The sequence below is a fragment of the Vipera berus genome, assembly GCF_964194415.1.
Source record: "Vipera berus genome assembly, chromosome: Z".
NCBI lineage: Eukaryota > Metazoa > Chordata > Lepidosauria > Squamata > Viperidae > Vipera > Vipera berus.
The window spans coordinates 90,672,517-90,693,803 of NC_138205.1; the positions used below are offsets into that span (position 1 = coordinate 90,672,517).

The following is a 21,287-nucleotide window of genomic DNA, read 5'->3' on the forward strand; positions in this document are numbered from 1 at the left end:
ATATTATTAAATAAATAAATAAATAAATTCACATTTCAAAGTATTTTATTATCTGTGAAGGCTCTGTTTTATCGTGCTTGTTATTTCTCCAGTCTGCAGATTTCTACTGTATGATGTATCTCATGAAAAGATTGTATACTTTGTAGACCTCCATTCAATACAACTTGTCTTTTATTTCCTCAGTATTAACAGAATAAGGGACGCGGTGGCTCAGTGGGTTAGGATGCTGAGCTTGTCAATCAGAAGGTCGTCAGTTTGGTGGGTTGAATCCCGAGTGCCGCGTAACAGAGTGAGCGCCTGTTACTCATCCCAGCTTCTGCCAACCTAGCAGTTCAAAAGCACGTAAAAATGCAAGTAGAAAAATAGGGACCACTATGGTGGGAAGGTAACAGCGTTCCGTGTACCTTTGGTGTCTTGTCATGCCGGCCACATGACCACGGAGACGTCCTCGGACAAGCGCTGGCTCTTCGGCTTTTAAACGGAGATGAGCACTGGCCCCTAGAGTTGGAAATGACTAGCACGCATGTGCAGGGGAAACTTTACCTTTTTATTAACAGAATAAGACTTGGAAGGGATCTTGGAGGTCTTCTAGTCCAACTGCCTGCTGAAGCAGGAGACCCTATACCATTCCAGAGAAGTGGCTATTGAGTCTTTTCTTAAAAACCTCCAGTGATGAAGCACATACAACTTCTGAAGGCAAGTGGTTCCACTGGTTAATTGTTGTCAAGATTAGGAAATGTCTCTTAGTTCAAGCTGCTTCTGTCCTTGAAAGAGTACTTCTCAAGTACTACATTGAAGATCTACTTTAGTATACTACTATGGATTTTCATTGTTCAAATTGCTGCCCTTAGAGCAGCTACAATGTGAACATTTCTGAGAAGCAGGGAAATAGTGTAACAAAAATGTAAGAAAACCAAATAAAAATCTGTAACTATTATTAAATGAAACAACTTACAAATATATGATCAGTTAGATAATGTAAAATGTTTCAAAACTTAAGGATGAAAAGGCATGAAAAGACTTTTGCTACTGAGAGGCCTGTTAGTTTTAATAAACATTTTGCAAATATCCTTTTTGTATATTGATTTTCAGGATCTAAAAATAAATGATACTCTGTATATGGGTTAACAACATCCATCCTGAAGTACTATTATAGTATGCATCCTAAGAAAAAAATGGAGGAAAACTAAATGTGTCTATTTATGAAAGTAATGCTTTGAATTATCTGTCCATATTCACCTCTAGTTGACAAAATCAAAAGAATGTTGATGATGTACAAAGAGGTGGTAGTGATTATTGTCTTAAAACCACCAAATTCATGCATTAAATTGCTAAAACTAAACTAATGATCAAGGTATAAATGTGATTTAAAATTTGTTTTAAAAGTTCAAAATGGAAATGTTGATATGAAAAATTGAGACATAATATAGAAAATAAACTTAATCTAAAAGTGGTATGACATTTTCCCCCTCTACTGATCAGTTAAAGAATAAAAAACTCCCACCCATCATAGGAAATATATAAAATATATCTTTTAACCTCCCAAATATTTCCCAAAATTAAGCAAAACCCAAAGCAAATCAAAGTCCAAAATAATTTCCTGCACTTTTAAAATGTTAATCTAGAAATTTAAAAGTGCATATATTTACTGGAAATAAAAATGTATGTCATACTAAAAGGTATTTTAGGATTTTGTAACTGACAATGGTAGAGTCATCTTTACTCACTGCCAGTATCTGAAGATCAATTTAGAGCTAAAGCAATTTTGCTTCCTCTATAATTATCTTTGTGCATCCACCCACCCACATTGCTTAATCTCTAATGTATTAATGATGGGAAAATATGAAAAGAGTATTAGTAAGATGTTCAAAATCCAAAATATAGACCTTGAAGATGTCTTTACAATGACCTGTAAAACATTCCTCTTCAGAAGAATAAATGCATCTTTTGTGTACTAATTGCATTACAAAAAATAAGAAGTATTATTTGATAATAGGTGGGTATTATTAGGGTATTATTATGAGAATATGCATTCAGTAGATTAAGGAGTATAATTGATTAATTGGCAAAGCTGTCTGTAAATTCCTGTTCTAAAAAATAACAGTTGCAACAGTTGCAGAAATTACAACATCTGAGAGGTAACATAACAAGCCTAAGAATTACTGAGCCAGTTTTCCCTGCAAAAGTAGTCAATATATCTGCATTTATCTAAAACAGAATATTCATCTACCTCTACACTATATAATTAATTACCCGTATATACTTGAGTATAAGCCGACTCGAATATAAGCCGAGACCCCTAATTTTACCCCCCAAAAATGAAAAGTTAGTGACTCGAGTATAAGCCGAGGCTGGGAAATGCAGCAGCTCACCTTATGCTCCTCTCCAGAGATCTTCCCTCAGCAGCGGCCGGCAAAGTAGCTCGCACGCGAAACAAGCCTGGCAGAGGAGCCGGAGCGGCGAGCAGAGGCGCCCGGCCCAGATCCTGCAAGGCCCAGCCGAGACGCGCCCCCAGCAGCGGAGCTGCTCCGGCTCCTCTGCCGGGCTTGTTTTGCATGTGAGCTACTTTGCCTGACGCTGAGAAGACCCGCTTGGGCACTCGGGTTGGTGTCAGTCTCCGCAGGCCCTTCTCGTTTCCAGGAACGTCAAGCGTGCTTGGCTCCCCACCCCCACGGCAGGGCAGGGCAGGGCAGAGACTTGCTCGCCCTTCTGACGGCCCTGAAGAGAAACGAAGGGCTTGCAAACTCCCCGCGAGAAGCTGGGCGAAGTGCGCGGCTGGGCGAGTGTGTGCCTGCGCACGTATTTACGAAAGAAACGCTCCGAGAGTTCTTCTTTCTCCGCCCCCTTGGGGGGAACTCTAGCGACTGCTGTAGCCGCGCTTCTCTTCTCGGCTCCGAAAATAGGGATTTCTACTCTCTCTCTCTCTCTCCCCTCCCCACCCCGCATTCTCCTGCCTCTTCGATTGCGACAATAAAAGGGCGAAGGGTGCGCTGGTTTCTTCCTCCTTCCTCCCCCCCTCCCCTCCCCTCCCCTCCCCGATTGTCAGGTGTGGCTTTGACTTTAGTTTTTGCCTACGGTGCTAGGGAGTTGCCAGTGGTGGGATCGTTTTCGGAGTTGCGTGCTTGGCCCAGAGGTGCAAACAAAATGTTTGGAAAAAGGGGGGTGAGGTGGGGTGGGGTGGAGGAAGCAGTTTGCGAAGCAGCCGAAATGGGGGTATATAGAGGATGGGAGGTTCCCACCGAGAGAGCCAGCAGAGTTGTTGTCGAAGTGCGTCACACGCCTTTCCAACCACCAGAGAAGGGAGGAATAAGAAAGAAACACACACACACACACACACACACACACACACCAGGAAATCGAGAGCGCAGCCTTAAGTTAAAGGTGGCGGACGGGCCCGAGAAAAAAGGCTGCAAAACTCCAATCTTTTAAAGCGTGCGGTGTTGTTGTGTTTTTTTTTCCTCCCCCCGAAAGTGAACGGCAGCTTTCCGTACTAGTGTATTTGTACTGCCGCGAGTGACAACTGACAAAGCTTGCCGGTGTGATCTTGATTTTGGAACTGATGAAGTCTGTTAACTAATTGATTGGCACTCCGGTCGCTCATCGCCGTGAAACTAGACCTTGTTTTTGGGGTTTTTTTTTGTACTTTGGGCTGATCAAATGGAATAAATGGAATAAATAAAAACACTGGCATGTCAAGACACCAGCACAAAGACCAAGGTACAAGCAGCTCTCCTTCAGTCATTATTGAAACATTTGATCAGCCCAACTTCTTCTTATTATTATTATTAAATCTGTTTTTAACCAAGCGTGACTTCACTGAGCTGAATAGTGCAGGGTTGCCTGCGTGTTTGCTTGTTCCGGGTAGAAAAAACGCTGTCGACCCCGGCATCTTTTGCGGGGAGGGGTGAGGTGGGGTGGGGTGGGGTGGAGGAAGCAGTTTGCGAAGCAGCCGAAATGGGGGTATATAGAGGATGGGAGGTTCCCACCGAAAGAGCCAGCAGAGCTGTTGTCGAAGCGCGTCACACGCCTTTCCAACCACCAGAGAAGGGAGGAATAAGAAAGAAACACACACACACACACACACACACACACACACACACCAGGAAATCGAGGAAGCTTGCGTAAGATCTGAAGGAGACACGATCGTGGGAAAGGCACCGAGCGTGCCGTGGAAAAAAAAGAAAGGGTGGACTTGGGCTCGGCTGGTTTCGCAACGGGAAATGGGAAATCCCCGCAAAAGATGCCGGGGTCGACAGCGTTTTTTCTTCAGCGTTTGCTTGTTCCGGGAAGGTGCCGCAGCACCAGCAGCCTTCCACTTTTGCCGCTTTTGTGTGTCTTTGTGTGTCTCCTTCCTCGGCAGCTTTGCAGATGGGCCACACACACACACGCACACACAAAAGCGGCAAAAGCGGAAGGCTGCCGGTGCTGCGGCTGCCTCCGCCGCCGCCACTGCCTCCTCCACTTCTCCTTCCTCGGCAGCTTTGGAGATGGGCCACACACACACACACACACACGCACGCACACACAAAAGCGGCAAAAGCGGAAGGCTGCCGGTGCTGCGGCCGCCTCCGCCGCCGCCACTGCCTCCTCCACTTCTCCTTCCTCGGCAGCTTTACAGATGGGCCACACACACACACACCCACACGGACGCACACACAAAAGCGGCAAAAGCGGAATGCTGCCGGTGCTGCGGCCGCCTCCGCCGCCGCCACTGCCTCCTCCACTTCTCCTTCCTCGGCAGCTTTGCAGATGGGCCACACACACACACACACACGCACACGCAAAAGCGGAAGGCTGCCGGTGCTGCGGCCGCCTCCGCCGCCGCCACTGCCTCCTCCACTTCTCCTTCCTCGGCAGCTTTGGAGATGGGCCACACACACACACACACACACACACACAAAAGCGGCAAAAGCGGAAGGCTGCCAGTGCTGCGGCCGCCTCCGCCACCGCCACTGCCTCCTCCACTTCTCCTTCCTCGGCAGCTTTGGAGATGGGCCACACACACACACGCACACACAAAAGCGGCAAAAGCGGAAGGCTGCCGGTGCTGCGGCCGCCTCCGCCGCCGCCACTGCCTCCTCCACTTCTCCTTCCTCGGCAGTTTTGGAGATGGGCCACACACACACACACACACGCACGCACACACAAAAGCAGAGAGTTCCCCTTCCCCCTTGTACAGGAATGAAAGGCCCCCCGAAGGAAGCCCAGCCTCTTCACCGCACCGATCCGCTGAGGAGGAAAAAAGCTTATTTCTATTGCCACGTGCAAACTAAATTAAAACAACTTGGGAAGCTCGCCCGTGGGCTGCATTTAGAAGGATTTGGGGGCTTTTGTGATTTGCTTCGCCTACAAGTGCCTTAACCACGACTAGCCCATCTCCAATTCAACAAAAAACGCTCTCTCGGTGCCTTCCAGATGCGCAAAGGTCACCCTGACTACAACCAGCCTGGGATTTGGAAAGGCTTTCCAGGTTATTGGGACAGACTGGCTTGAATACTTGGGGTAACATTTTTCAGGAGGAGGATCCTTATGTCCACCCCGATAGGGCATCTTCCCCTCACAAATCTTCCCTTCCCTTCCAAGCGGGAACCCCGCAGCAAATGACCAGCGTTTGGACAGCGTGTGAATGGGCGAGCGTCGCCATCCCCAAACAACGCAATTCCTTGCAGCGATGCGGACAAGAGGGAAAGGAAGCCCAGCGGCCGGACTGTGCTCCCGCCCTGCCTCCCCAAGGGCTCGCGCGCGTCCTAATGGCTTGCGCGTGGCCTCTCGCAAGGTTGCTGCCCCTCGTGAGCCCGCTGGCTGACGCTGGCTCCGTCTCTCTCTCTCTCTTCCTTCCTCCCTCCCTCGGTCTCCCCCTCCCCCTTTTCCGGCTCAGCCCCACGTCACCAGACCAAAACGGGGACATCATGGCAGAGCGGAGGAGACACAGGAAGCGGATCCAGGTACCGGGCTGGCTTATCTCCTCCCTCTTTTCGCAACCGCTCTGCGGGATGAGTTTCCCTTTTCCTTCTGGCTCACCCCCCCTCCCCCGCCCGGTCACCCTTCCCTCCCTCCTCCCCCTCCGCCTCCTCCGAGGCCGCCGCCAGTCAGCATCTCTCCTACTGTTTTTGCGGCTTTTCCGCTCCCCCTTCCCCGCGGAGCCGGCCACATCCAGCGCCTTCTTCCTCTGGAGGGAAGCACCGAAGCCTCAGCCGCGCGCAAGTCCTCGGTAAATTCTTTTTTTTTGTTCACTGGAGTATAAGCCGAAGTGGAATTTTTCAGCCCAAAAAGTGGGCTGAAAAATTCGGCTTATACTCAAGTATATACGGTAATAAATTCCAGTTTCTGTACTGAGATTGAACAGGAAATAAAAAGGTCTTTTTGATTAACATATTAACAATTTACCTTTGCATTTTTGTGGTTTTGTAATATAGTTTTTGAATTGGAAGAGTCATTGACTGAATAGATGGATAGATAGATGAATGAATAGATAAATGCATTACAAATGCTCTGTTTTGGACATAACTAACAGACACCAATATTTGCCATATCTACATTAATTTTTCCCATTAAGCTGCTCATTTCTATATAAAAGTGATTTCTGATGATGGTAAAAGCAGAAAAAAACAATTAAGAATGACAAACAATATTCCTCACAAAATGTTATTTTCTGGTTAACCATTCTTATTTCTCATTTTTCTTTGGCATGTTATTTTCTTTTGCAAATAATATTTTTTTACAGATAAATTGGCAAAATCCAAGGAATTTTCCCATGTTGCAGGATAATATATGTTAGCTGAGAATCTTCTTTGAACTGGTGTATTAGCAAGGCAAAGGAAATCAGTGTGTACAATGGAGAGGAACCTTCAATAAAGGTTTCTTTGTATTATAATCTATAGAGCAGACAAACAGAAGAAGTTGAAGGGGAAATATTTATATGTGATTAACCTGAGTCCATTTCACACCAAATTATGCAATATAGCAAATGTTGCATAGATCTTATTTACCTGAAGGAGTTACAGACTTCAATCTGTTGCTCTAATTTTAATCTTGAACAAAAAGTACTATTTTTCTCTAAATTTAACTTTTTTATGCAAGAATGAGCTTATATAAATACATATCCTTCTTATATATCTGTTCTGGTGAATTGTTTCCTGATTTTTATCCAGAATATATGTTGACAATAGTAACAATATAACTTCCCTCGAGTCTTGGATTAGATATTTCCTAATTTATGCACTGTATAGGAAGACAGTATACTTCCATTTGATGATGCTCTCCTTGAATATCCCTGTTTCACCCATAGATTTTAAAAAAGTTCTCAATAGGAAATAGTAAAGCACCTAGTAAAAATGTAATCTTATCAGAATGCTTAAAATTAATAATGGCTTATGTCTCCAGTAAAGGAGAATACTTATAACTCAGGGTTGAAATAAGGCTTCTGGGGCTCTCTGAACTTGGTTGTTTGGTTGCAGGTTTCCTTACCCAAACTAGGTAATATCATCAGTACTAGTATCTAGTTTGAGTAGTGAAACATCTGCAAGAAAGCAGCCAAGGTTAGAATCTTCTCTATCCCTAAAGATTGACTACATCATCCCAATCTTCAAAATTATTTCTTTCATGGCTCTGAATAAAAGATACCGTATTTTCCGGCGTATAAGACGACTTTTTAACCCATGAAAATCATCTCAAAAGTTGGGGGGTCGTCTTATACGCCCAGTCGTCTTATACGCCGGAAAATCAGCGAGCCCAGGAAGGCACGCCCTCCCCTCTCACTGTGGAGGAAGCAGGGCAGGCTGGCGTCTGGCGGGAGCCGGCAGGGCAGTCCTGCGCACAAGCGCGCTCCCCGGCTGTTAAGGAGTGCTCCTTAGCAGCCGGGGAGTCACGCGTGTGCAGGACTGCCCTGCCAGCTCCCGCCCGATGCTCTTCCCTCTTGAGGCAGCATCCCCGAGGACTCCTTAGGAGCCGGGGAGCGATGCTGCCTCAAGAGGGAAGAGCGTCGGGCGGGAGCCGGCAGGGCAGTCCTGCACACACGCGCACTCCCCGGCTGCTAAGGAGCGCTCCTTAACAGCCGGGGAGCGCGCGCATGCGCAGGACTGCCCTGCTGGCTCCCGCCAGACGCCAGCCTGCCCTGCTTCCTCCACAGTGAGAGGGGAGGGCATGCCTTCCCGGGCTCACTGATTTTCCAGCGTATAAGACGAAAAATCTTGAAAATCATCTCAAAAGTTGGGGGGTCGTCTTATACGCCCAGTCGTCTTATATGCCGGAAAATACGGTAGATCATCTGGTGTCTCACTTTCCATGTCCATTCTGTTGTATTTACATTTAAAGATTGAAGTTAGAATAACCAATAGCTATTCCCTTTGGGACTGTCTGTACTCACAAGATAATTATAGCTCTGTTATATAGAAGTTTGTGATATATTGAGATCTGCGGTATATTGAGATGGAGATAATATGACCTGTTGCCTGATCTTCAATTATTTGTTTTTTCCTTCCTTTTTGTCCCATTTTGGCAGTTAGCAATTTTTATGTTTGTTGATGTTTAATAAATAAGCCTCAATATATATGTCTTTGTTAGTTGAATAATGAGTAATCTGTAGCTTGCTCTGATCTGGATATAGGAATTTACTGCTTGCATTTTGGGTGCCAATAAACTGGAAATGACCACAGTAATTTTCCAACAATTAACATATACCGTAATTGCTTTTGCTTTACTTGATAAAAATATTTTCATCACTAGGCAAACAATCAAATTAGAAATATAATAATAACATTTATTTCCTTAAAATGTATTTAACAACAATAAAATCCGCAGCAGAAAAGTAATCTTTCATGAAGCTGAGATAGACCATTAATAAATATTCATGAAGTATTGGGTACTCATCTATCTGGAAAAATCACTTAATAATCCAGTATTACATTCATTCCTATTTCATTATTTAGGTAGTGAGGATTACATGAAAGTTCTGTCAAATGGATTGGAATCAAAATATACAGTGGAGTTAGTCTGATCTACAGTTTATTATTGTCAGAAAAAATCCATATATTATTTTTTCCCAGCATGTCGGAACTTAATGATATTTTGATAAATTCATATTGGTACACAGTAATATAAACATTAATAAACTGGCCACAATTACTGGATTGAAGATAGATTCTGAGAATCTGTTTTACAATTTTTCTTATTCCTACTAATTGTAGTCAATCCTTTCATTCATTCCAATTTTGCATGAATGGAGCTGCTGTTGGAAAAATCTCCTGCCTGATGCTTGAAATAGAACTCTTTCCAGCCGATAGGTGATCATTGGCAGGAATAATTCTATTTCAGAGGAAAGGTTTAAATTCTTTGATAAAGTCTACAAAGGCATAAAAAAAGATTGCTAACCCACGAGCAGATCCATAAGGAAGCAAAATTTAATCTGCCTGTTGAAATCCAGATTTCATCAGACACTCTGACAAATTGATATGCCAGATTAGTGATCTGTGCTTGGAACTATTTAATGTTCTACCCAAAGGTCTTGCAAATATCCCATGGAATGTACAAGCAAAAAACCCATCTCATTAATTAGTTATTTAACAACTATAAGATCCCACAGCAGAAAAGTACGGTAAGCTTTCATGAAGCTGATAGACCTTTAATAAATATTCACAATATTTTTGGAATCAAAAGGTAATTGTAGATCCCTTTCAAAATATTGTACGAATAGATGTAGCTACTGTGGATATAAACATGAGCTAAGAAACAAATATTTTTTTAACAAACTGATGAGTATGAAATCAGAAAATAAATGATTAGTGTTTTTATATAAGGCTTCATATTTCAGTAATTTAGAAAGAGCAAATGTATACATTTCATTTTATCAACAAGTATTTTGGGGCACTTATCAAAACAAATCTTGTCAGCTGACATATTTGTTTGGAAAAACTACATAGACAGTAGAAGATAAGCTGGGGAAAAATCACACCAATTAAAAACTGCATATTTCTGAACATAAAAACTATTGCAATTGTCTGAATACACTGTAATTATATAGACAACTACATGCTTTTACGTACAGTCTAATACATAGCATACTGATATAACTTTTCCCACTTTGCAAATTAAAAATATTTAAAAAGCTTTGTTGATAAAATATATCTACAATATCCAATGAAAGATGATCAGTATAATGAATATATTGCTAATAATTTGTTTAATGAAATAGCATGTGCAAAAACCTAAACTGACCTCATGAGGACAAATGATCCTTTTGGGACGAGGTGCTTCTTGTTGTAACTGATATACTGTTGAACATAAAAGTGCAAGCATAGTTAGAAGATTGCAAGGAATACCAGCATTTATTTCCACATATTTAAGGAAAATACTTTGAACCAAATTGAAATAAAATGAGAATGGCTGTAAATGGAGATTATACACGAGCTTATTTCAAACGTATGTGTAAAATAGGGCTAATAAAACTGGGCTGCAGAAATCTGAATGACATGTAAAGGTCAGCAAAGAGATACAGAGGATTCTAATCTTTGCATTTACAAGTCAGACAAATGGACAGGCACTTCAGGTGTGGCATCCAACTGGGTGACTTTCCTAGGAAGAAAGTAACGGCAAATCACTTCTGCAAATGGTGCCTGGAAAACTGCATGGAATTGTCAATATAGTTGCCAGGAGTCAAGACTGTCTCAGAGACAGAAAAATAAGTAAAAAAAAATTAGCAAGTTAGGTTTGTAATAATATACTTAATGAAAACAACATTGCCTATATATTTTATTTATTTTTATTTTAATTCCATTTATATCTCGCCCTTCTCCGAAGACTCAGGGCGGCTTACAAGCTTAGCAGTAGCCTTCATTCTATGTATATGCCTGCTTATTAGGGCTTTCGCCCCCCCCCCCAAGCGGCATTATTACAAAGTCAGCTTATTGCCCCCAACAATCTGGGTCCTCATTTTACCTACCTCGGAAGGATGGAAGGCTGAGTCAACCTTGAGCCTGGTGGGATGCGAACCTGCACTAATTGCAGGCAGCTGGTGTGGGGTGAACTAGGCAGAATTTCTATATCGGCTCCATGCTTGACTTAACTTTTAGCTTCCTTTCCCTCTCTCTCCCAGAATTATTTTCCATTTGAGCTCTAATGATCCTATGTCAGTAAATGAGCTGGTCAGCAATAATTCAAGTAAATTAAATACATTAGAACATTACCTGGGTCAGCAAAAAAAAGCATTGTGCAACTGCATTGTGCAACTTGTGGGTATTCAGGGAGTACATAAGTGAGAAAAGTGTAGCTTTTTATAACACAGTCAAACTGTAATCATTTGGTTGATTAAAAACCCTCCTCTTTTTTCATGATTTCCTTTTGCTGTTGCTGGAAGGTAAATTCATATTTGCATAGGGATCAATATTTACTGAAGATCTTTGCTGAATATCCCAGTTATTTGACAAAGCTCTATTAGAATATTAGAAAAGTCAAACAATAATTGATTTTGCTCTATCAAAATTTTCTCTTGTATCCATTATAACTTTGAATACATTTGCTTTAACTTCCATAGCACTTAGCTCCTACAGAATGTGACTGCTAGAGAAGCTATTCACAATTTAAAAATCATGAGCCATGTTTCTTTTGAATTTTTGGGCTGAGGATACACAAACAAGAGTTCTTTGGGTAAAATCTGAGAAAGAAGTTTAGTACATCATGTTTTTGCATACAATAACTAATAACACTATTTCAAAATGAAACAATAGTAATTAAGCTATCTGTAGGCTTTATGGGTTAGGTGAAAATCTCATTGTTTTTTGTTCTATTGATAAATGTTTGAATGTTGGAAGCTTATTCTCAGCAGTTCCTTGCATCTACCTGTATTAGTGATTTCAAACACAATAAAGAGAATTTTTTTTGCCTTTTTTCCAATAATATAAAGTGTGACGTAAGATAGCTAGGTTGAACTGTCAAATTGGAGACTAAACCAGTCCAGATAATTTCTCCATATTAACATTTCATGTCTGTAATGTTGCTGTGTTTATGAAATAATATTTAGAATTCTCCTTTTCTGCTGCATTGAAAATCCTTCCAATCCTCATTTTCAATTATTTAATACCATAGTTATTTTGATATTGGAAACATACATGCCACATGTATAGTTTAAGAAAACAGAATTGGATGCAGAAATCCAAAACCACGTTAAAAAAATAATTTCATCCATCATTGACATCATTGACATCATTGCTCCATAAACTGTGGCCATTGGCATTCATAAATATGTTAGATCTGGCCTCTTCAAATGATCACACATTTTGTCCAAAAACAGAAAAAGATCAATAGATGTGATTAAGTTGCCAAGGCAGGGACAAAGAGCCGGACACCAGATGACACAACTATCTAAACACTGTGCACAACAAGCAATCAGAAACTCATACCTTATTAGGCCTGGAGAAAGATAACAATTCTATTCTATTCGATAAAAGACTGGGTTGTAGCTTATCTTCTTTTGTGGTTAAGACATCTTACATCTGATATAGCAACTTATTATGCATTCAAGTTTTGCTTATGACTATTTCTCTGGCAACTCTTGACTTCTGCTTGATTTCTAGAGATAGAGATTTATTGCTAGGTCCTAGAAAAAGCTCTGACAGAGGTGTGGATAACAATAAAAATGATCAAATCCAGCAACCCATGTAATAGATACAAACGGTGGCTATCATCTGGAAATCCTATCTATCTATTCTTCAGATTCTATTCTTTAAATGCATCCACCTTAAATATAGGCTGTTCTTCAGTACGAAAAGATATAACTGACATTTTACTCAATACGCCCTTGGAAATCTGTGAGACAGTTTCCAGGAAACAAAAGCTGCATTCAAATCAATGCTATCTGTCATGAATAAATGGCCTGAAAACTAAAAGTTGAGGAAAAACCATTTACCTCTGTAAAAAATATCTATTAGAAGCTACTATCTTCCTTATTAGCCTTCAGGTTGCAACTCTGAGAATTCTCTAAAGAATTGCAGCTCTGTATTTGATTACAGAGAGCTAACATTCTATACCAGGAAATCTTTTACATATACTACAGATCCAGCCATTAATCTCTCCAAACCATTGTTTAGTTTAATTTATAATCTTTCTCTGATTCAAGTTTTAAAACATTTGACTTTAGATCTTTCAATTCTTGTTTTTTTCTACTTCTTCTCTAGGCTCTTTTCATATGTTATATCTCCAAATTACATTTGGTGTTGATATCTGCAACATTTCCAAATTAATTTTATTCCCTCTTCCCATTGTCATTTTCTAGAGTCTGAATACTCACAGTATGATTTCCATATTGGTGGTTGATATTCTTCAGCATCTAGAATAGTAATAAAATAAATGTTAATTAATCAAGCAATCCAGTGAAAATATCAAAAGTACTGCCTTTCCTGCAGAATGATTTTAATTCTTACACATGATACTATTTTACTCATGTTGCCTATTTATATTCAGGAATAATCTTTTAAAATTCTACAAAGTAATAAAATATATGTCCAACAGATATTTACATGGCTTTATTAAGGATTAAAAATGGCACTGAATGGTTATTTTCTCATCAAATATCTCAGTTGTTGTCATATCAGACCACTACAACTTTATGGTATTAATATAATAATTAATAATTAATACTTTGTGACATAAGTAGAGTTTGGTCAATAATGGTAAGAGTGCAAAACTTTAGTACAGGACAGGACAAATAAAGATGGACCAGAGTTACCCATGTTTTCGGTCCTTTGCCAAAATCAGATAATGGTCAGTGTTAGACTCTTCTTTATTTGCAGAACAAAAAACAGGCAATGTAGTACCAGCAATCTCTTTGATAGATGACGTAGAAATGTCATTCTAGCCATGCCATTAGTTAATTGGCCAATGGGTGTGTAAGTGTTCTCATGGCCATAAGAGGAAGCTAGGAACGTAGCTTCTTTCTCTCTCTGAATTCACTGATCTCTACTATTACTGTTTTTGCTCTGCTGTTGGTTTACTACTGTTGTAAACCTGAACTGTGTATTGACCTCTGGACCGGTAAGAAGACTTTGTAGTTTGGATTACTCCTTGGACTGTTGCTATTGTTTATGACCCGGACTGTTTATTTTTGACTGTGCATTTTTTGTTCTTACACCACCTCAAAAGTAAAATACTTTTTGCTTTTTATAACTCAGTGTATTCTTGTGTGACTTTACTGCTCTCAGTACCATTCCTTGTCTGTGCAACTCTTTGGTAGCACAAGGAGACCTCTGCACAACAAATTCCTTAACAACCTTGACTTTCAAATGGTCATTTAATGATTATTTGGGATTACAACGGCTTCTGAAAGGGTGCTTTTCATCCCATAAAGCATTTTGAGCCATTGTACAATGTTGTGCCAACTCTCCTTCCCAAGTCACATGACCTCATTCCAGGCATTTGGCACCTGGCTTATATATAGTACTAGTTAAAGCATCCTACAGTCACATCAGTACAATTTCCAATGTTCTTTGCTGGTTTCTGTGAAAATAGCTTCACATTTACAATTGTGTGATTTGCTTAATGGTGGTAAAATCAGATCTGGTCACATGGGTGCCTTGAGACTTACAATGTTCACCATATAAGATGGAAATTCCAGTCCCAACTGTAATCATAAGTCAAGGGCTGCCTGTACAGAATGTTTTCTTAAAAAACATATTAATCTGCAAATTAATGAGTTAATTATATTTCATTAATATTATAAATGATACATGTAGCATCTGAATGCATCATTCAGTGAAACTAGTATTTATTATTATTATACCTTCTTATTAACATAAACTATTTCTTGCTAATTCAATCTTGTCAGTTCTTTAAAGGTCATAGCTGAAGGCCAGAAATGACATTTTTCCCCCTCTCCCACCATTCAAGTATTTGGTATCAAAGCTTATTAAATTATCTTTTTGAGCTCAGCCTTGATCAGTAATTAGATAATGTTTGGGTTAATAAAGAAAAATATGATGGCACATTGTAGAGGAAAAACATTTTTTACTATAGTTTTTTAAAAATTTTCCTTGCTATGCAATTTCAAAGAAACAAAGTAATTATTTATATTTTAATTAAAGTTGAATATTTGTTATCTTTTAAAAAACACATTAAAACATGTCTCTTGAATAAGCAAATGACTCATTATTATATTAGTGTAATGAAGACAAGTACTCACTATTAGAAGTGATGCTTGTGAAAATAATATGAAACAAGAAACATTTCAAATTTCTAATCTAAGTTTGGATCCATCTCAATATTACTTATTTATATAATAGTAGCCTAATGCTGCAGTGTTCATTAGGAGTGGGGTGGTGTCCAAACAAAGTCAATATAAAATATCCTTACAAATAGTCAGGCTAAAATTTATTCAGGTATAACAAGGAAAACACTACAATTAATAATTACAGAAAACAAACAGAGTACTATTTACATGCAAATCCAAAAACTATGATCAGCTGATTCAATTTGCTCATTTTGAGATTGTTTGATACCACATATATCAAATTTACACTGCAAAATTCAAATGACCAGAAATGGCAGTCAACAGTTTATATATATACTTTGATTCCATCTAGCTGTCGGTCATAGAGAAGTAGGCTACTAGACATATGGAGCTCAGATATGGCATGCTTGTTTAATAGAAATGACCTAAAGATGGGAGAAGATCAAGATTCACTATTATGTCTAGCATCATCATGACTTCCTGATCCAGCTTTCTTGAGCAGAGAGAAAGGTTTCTGTAGCTTTTTGTATTATTTTTTCCCCTTCTGTTCAGTTGTGCTGAGACATCCTATTCAGAACAAAAATGAACTATGGACAATGGAGTCCAGTTTCTGTGCAATTAATAAACACGGTTAGTCACAAATGCATGCAAATAGGGAATCAGTTTGGTGTATAGTGTGAGAGCCAGAAACTAGAAACCAGGAGACAAGACTTCTAATTCCACCTTAAGCACAAAGCCAGTTGGACCACCTTGGGCTATTCATTCCCTTTCAGCTCTAGGAAGGAGCCAAGGGTTAGGGTTCCCAAGAAAACTAATCCATGCAATCTTGAAGAACAACTGAACAAGAAATTACACACACACACACACACACTTAACGAAATATGATATATAAATACTCCATCTTGAACATCTCTCAGGCTTTCAGTTCTTGTTCTTAAGGATGTCCAGCCATCCAAGCAAGCAGATATTCAGAGAACCTCTGTAGCAAAAACGATATACATGGTTTTGTTCTAGGTTCTTTGATTGCTAAGAGTTTCATAAAATTAATGCAGTCAAGTGGTTAGAGATATGAATTAACAAAATGACCTGAACTAGGTATCCTATTATCTGAATGGTAGGAAATCATATCAAGCAAACTGTCTAATCTCTGCACTGTTCGCAATGAGAACACTTTCCTTGAGCCTGTTTTAATATCTGGTTCTTAAACTTGTTTGCAGGCAGACTGTACTGATTTTACTTTGGATATGCACACATGCGGGCAAGTACTGGGAGTGGACAGCTAGTTGTCTATATGTTCTTTGCCCATGAACTAGCAGATGTTCCTGCTAGGAAAATTTATTTATGTTGTCTTTTATCTGACTAATACCAAGAACACCATGCAGGGAGTGAAATATTTTTTAAAAACTCACAGGCTCTGGCAAAATAATGATTATGTCATAATGCATTAGATTATCCATTTTACGCAAGTTTAAATGAGTCAGCAGCGCTATGGATGTATATTTTAGTTGTCATATGTTTCATGTCTGTATCAATGAACATAATAAAGTTTGTCATTGCTGCAAAGAGGGGATTTAATTCACCAGCAATTATGCTACTGGTAAAAGGACATAACTATAACTGCTGTGTTTTCCAATACTTTTGTTGGCTTATTGAGTTTGAATGACTCCTTCAGTCAAGATTCTGCTATCAAACTGGTCCCTTGACTCTTATTTCAACTATGCAACCATCAGAATAGTGGAGTTGAATGGGAGTTGAAGGATCATGAATAAAGGCGAATATATGGGTCCTAGGATAATGTTGGAATAATAATCCAATCTGGGTTGATTATCAGGACCAGAGTGTCAACACTGCTAACATTGGATGTTCCTGCTTTGACAACAGATGGAAATGCAGCCATTTTACTCTTTTGCTTTTAGAATTAGTTGATGCTGGGAGGGGGAATAGGGATGAGAGTCCAGCTAGTCATAACAATAATAACTCAGCCATGGGAACCCAAGGACATTGGGCCCAGAGCTAATAGTGTTTTGGCAGGCTGGAGAGCTGGGGAGAAAGCCCACATTTCAAGCTACCGTATATACTTGAGTATAAGCCGAATTTTTCAGCCCACTTTTTGGGCTGAAAAATTCCACTTCGGCTTATACTCCAGTCAACAAAAAAACTTACCGAGGACTTGTGCGCGGCCGAGGCTTTGGTGCTTCCGGGATCGCGCGCACCTCTCCCAAGCCACCGCCATCCGGAGACCTGCCGAAGTTTGGGGAGGTTTGGGGAGGTGCGCGCGCACCTCCCCAAACCTCCCCAAACGTCGGCAGGTCTCCGGACCTCCGCGCCTTGCCTGCCTGCTTCTTTCCGCAGCGGAAAGAAGCAGGCAGGCAGGGCGCGGAGGAACGGAGACCTGCCGACGTTTGGGGAGGTTTGGGCGCCTCCCCAAACCTCGGCAGGTCTCCGTTCCTCCGCGCAGACCTGCCGACGTTTGGGGAGGTTTGGGCACCTCCCCAAACCTCCCCAAACCTCGGCAGGTCTCCGTTCCTCCTGCCGACCTTTGGGGAGGTTTGGGCGCCTCCCCAAACCTCCCCAAACCTCGGCAGGTCTCCGTTCCTCCTGCCGACCTTTGGGGAGGTTTGGGCGCCTCCCCAAACCTCGGCAGGTCTCCGTTCCTCCTGCCGACGTTTGGGGAGGTTTGGGCGCCTCCCCAAACCTCCCCAAACCTCGGCAGGTCTCCGTTCCTCCTGCCGACGTTTGGGGAGGTTTGGGCGCCTCCCCAAACCTCGGCAGGTCTCCGTTCCTCCGCGCAGACCTGCCGACGTTTGGGGAGGTTTGGGCGCCTCCCCAAACCTCCCCAAACCTCGGCAGGTCTCCATTCCTGTTTGGGGAGGTTTGGGCGCCTCCCCAAACCTCCCCAAACCTCGGCAGGTCTCCGTTCCTCCGCGCAGACCTGCCGACGTTTGGGGAGGTTTGGGCGCCTCCCCAAACCTCCCCAAACCTCGGCAGGTCTCCGTTCTTCCTGCCGACCTTTGGGGAGGTTTGGGCGCCTCCCCAAACCTCCCCAAACCTCGGCAGGTCTCCGTTCCTCCTGCCGACCTTAGGGGAGGTTTGGGCGCCTCCCCAAACCTCGGCAGGTCTCCGTTCCTCCTGCCGACCTTTGGGGAGGTTTGGGCACCTCCCCAAACCTCCCCAAACCTCGGCAGGTCTCCGTTCCTCCTGCCGACGTTTGGGGAGGTTTGGGCGCCTCCCCAAACCTCGGCAGGTCTCCGTTCCTCCGCGCAGACCTGCCGACGTTTGGGGAGGTTTGGGCGCCTCCCCAAATGTCCCCAAACCTCGGCAGGTCTCCGTTCCTGTTTGGGGAGGTTTGGGCGCCTCCCCAAACCTCCCCAAACCTCGGCAGGTCTCCGTTCCTCCGCGCAGACCTGCCGACGTTTGGGGAGGTTTGGGCGCCTCCCCAAACCTCCCCAAACCTCGGCAGGTCTCCGTTCCTCCTGCCGACGTTTGGGGAGGTTTGGGCGCCTCCCCAAACCTCGGCAGGTCTCCGTTCCTCCGCGCAGACCTGCCGACGTTTGGGGAGGTTTGGGCGCCTCCCCAAACCTCCCCAAACCTCGGCAGGTCTCCGTTCCTGTTTGGGGAGGTTTGGGCGCCTCCCCAAACCTCCCCAAACCTCGGCAGGTCTCCGTTCCTCCGCGCAGACCTGCCGACGTTTGGGGAGGTTTGGGCGCCTCCCCAAACCTCCCCAAACCTCGGCAGGTCTCCGTTCTTCCTGCCGACCTTTGGGGAGGTTTGGGCGCCTCCCCAAACCTCGGCAGGTCTCCGTTCCTCCTGCCGACCTTTGGGGAGGTTTGGGCGCCTCCCCAAACCTCCCCAAACCTCGGCAGGTCTCCGTTCCTCCTGCCGACCTTTGGGGAGGTTTGGGCGCCTCCCCAAACCTCGGCAGGTCTCCGTTCCTCCGCGCAGACCTGCCGACGTTTGGGGAGGTTTGGGCGCCTCCCCAAACCTCCCCAAACCTCGGCAGGTCTCCGTTCCTGTTTGGGGAGGTTTGGGCGCCTCCCCAAACCTCCCCAAACCTCAGCAGGTCTCCGTTCCTCCGCGCAGACCTGCCGACGTTTGGGGAGGTTTGGGCGCCTCCCCAAACCTCCCCAAACCTCGGCAGGTCTCCGTTCCTGTTTGGGGAGGTTTGGGTGCCTCCCCAAACCTCCCCAAACCTCGGCAGGTCTCCGTTCCTCCGCGCAGACCTGCCGAGGTTTGGGGAGGTTTGGGCGCCTCCCCAAACCTCCCCAAACCTCGGCAGGTCTCCGTTCCTGTTTGGGGAGGTTTGGGCGCCTCCCCAAACCTCCCCAAACCTCGGCAGGTCTCCGTTCCTCCGCGCAGACCTGCCGACGTTTGGGGAGGTTTGGGCGCCTCCCCAAACCTCCCCAAACCTCGGCAGGTCTCCGTTCTTCCTGCCGACCTTTGGGGAGGTTTGGGCGCCTCCCCAAACCTCCCCAAACCTCGGCAGGTCTCCGTTCCTCCTGCCGACCTTTGGGGAGGTTTGGGCGCCTCCCCAAACGTCGGCAGGTCTGCGCGGAGGAACGGAGACCTGCCGAGGTTTGGGGAGGTTTGGGGAGGCGCCCAAACCTCCCCAAACAGGAACGGAGACCTGCCGAGGTTTGGGGAGGTTTGGGGAGGCGCCCAAACCTCCCCAAACGTTGGCAGGTCTGCGCGGAGGAACGGAGACCTGCCGAGGTTTGGGGAGGTTTTGGGAGGCGCCCAAACCTCCCCAAACGTTGGCAGGTCTGCGCGGAGGAACGGAGACCTGCCGAGGTTTGGGGAGGTTTGGGGAGGCGCCCAAACCTCCCCAAAGGTCGGCAGGAGGAACGGAGACCTGCCGAGGTTTGGGGAGGTTTGGGGAGGCGCCCAAACCTCCCCAAAGGTCGGCAGGAGGAACGGAGACCTGCCGAGGTTTGGGGAGGTTTGGGGAGGCGCCCAAACCTCCCCAAAGGTCGGCAGGAGGAACGGAGACCTGCCGAGGTTTGGGGAGGTTTGGGGAGGCGCCCAAACCTCCCCAAAGGTCGGCAGGAGGAACGGAGACCTGCCGAGGTTTGGGGAGGCGCCCAAACCTCCCCAAAGGTCGGCAGGTCTGCGCGGAGGAACGGAGACCTGCAGAGGTTTGGGGAGGCGCCCAAACCTCCCCAAAGGTCGGCAGGAGGAACGGAGACCTGCCGAGGTTTGGGGAGGTTTGGGGAGGCGCCCAAACCTCCCCAAAGGTCGGCAGGAGGAACGGAGACCTGCCGAGGTTTGGGGAGGTTTGGGGAGGCGCCCAAACCTCCCCAAAGGTCGGCAGGAGGAACGGAGACCTGCCGAGGTTTGGGGAGGTTTGGGGAGGCGCCCAAACCTCCCCAAAGGTCGGCAGGAGGAACGGAGACCTGCCGAGGTTTGGGGAGGCGCCCAAACCTCCCCAAAGGTCGGCAGGTCTGTGCGGAGGAACGGAGACCTGCCGAGGTTTGGGGAGGCGCCCAAACCTCCCCAAAGGTCGGCAGGTCTGCGCGGAGGAACGGAGACCTGCCGAGGTTTGGGGAGGCGCCCAAACCTCCCCAAAGGTCGGCAGGTCTGCGCGGAGGAACGGAGACCTGCAGAGGTTTGGGGAAGCGCCCAAACCTCCCCAAAGGTCGGCAGGAGGAACGGAGACCTGCCGAGGTTTGGGGAGGTTTGGGGAGGCGCCCAAACCTCCCCAAAGGTCGGCAGGAGGAACGGAGACCTGCCGAGGTTTGGGGAGGCGCCCAAACCTCCCCAAAGGTCGGCAGGAGGAACGGAGACCTGCCGAGGTTTGGGGAGGCGCCCAAACCTCCCCAAAGGTCGGCAGGAGGAACGGAGACCTGCCGACGTTTGGGGAGGTTTGGGGAGGTGCGCACGATCCTGGAAGCACCGAAGCCTCGGCCGCGCGCAAGTCCTCGGTAAGCTCCGGGCGGTCACTTGCTTCGCGTCTCCTGAGGGAAGGGGGGGCGACTGGAGCGGGCGTGTTTCCTCGCCTGCTGGGCGCCGCAATTTGCCCGGGGAACGCGCGGGCCCCGAATGGCAGCGTGGAGCGAGGAAGCGGACAGCCAGGGCT

At 44.8% G+C, this 21,287-nt stretch overlaps 1 protein-coding gene across 2 annotated transcripts in view; it reads right to left on the reverse strand.

Annotated features, from left to right (window-relative positions):
* Window positions 1-21,287, reverse strand: part of CHN2 (chimerin 2) — a 151,358-nt gene that overhangs the window by 98,487 nt on the left and 31,584 nt on the right. For both annotated transcript variants that reach the window (XR_014028409.1, XM_081343190.1), the window contains exons 2-3: window positions 13,280-13,318; window positions 10,213-10,268 (exon numbers count right to left, since the gene is read on the reverse strand). Coding sequence is in view for 1 of the 2 variants with exons in the window: in XM_081343190.1 (XP_081199316.1) it covers window positions 10,213-10,268; window positions 13,280-13,318 (95 nt within the window). In the remaining variant the exon portion in view is untranslated. The remainder of the gene's footprint in view (window positions 1-10,212; window positions 10,269-13,279; window positions 13,319-21,287) is intronic.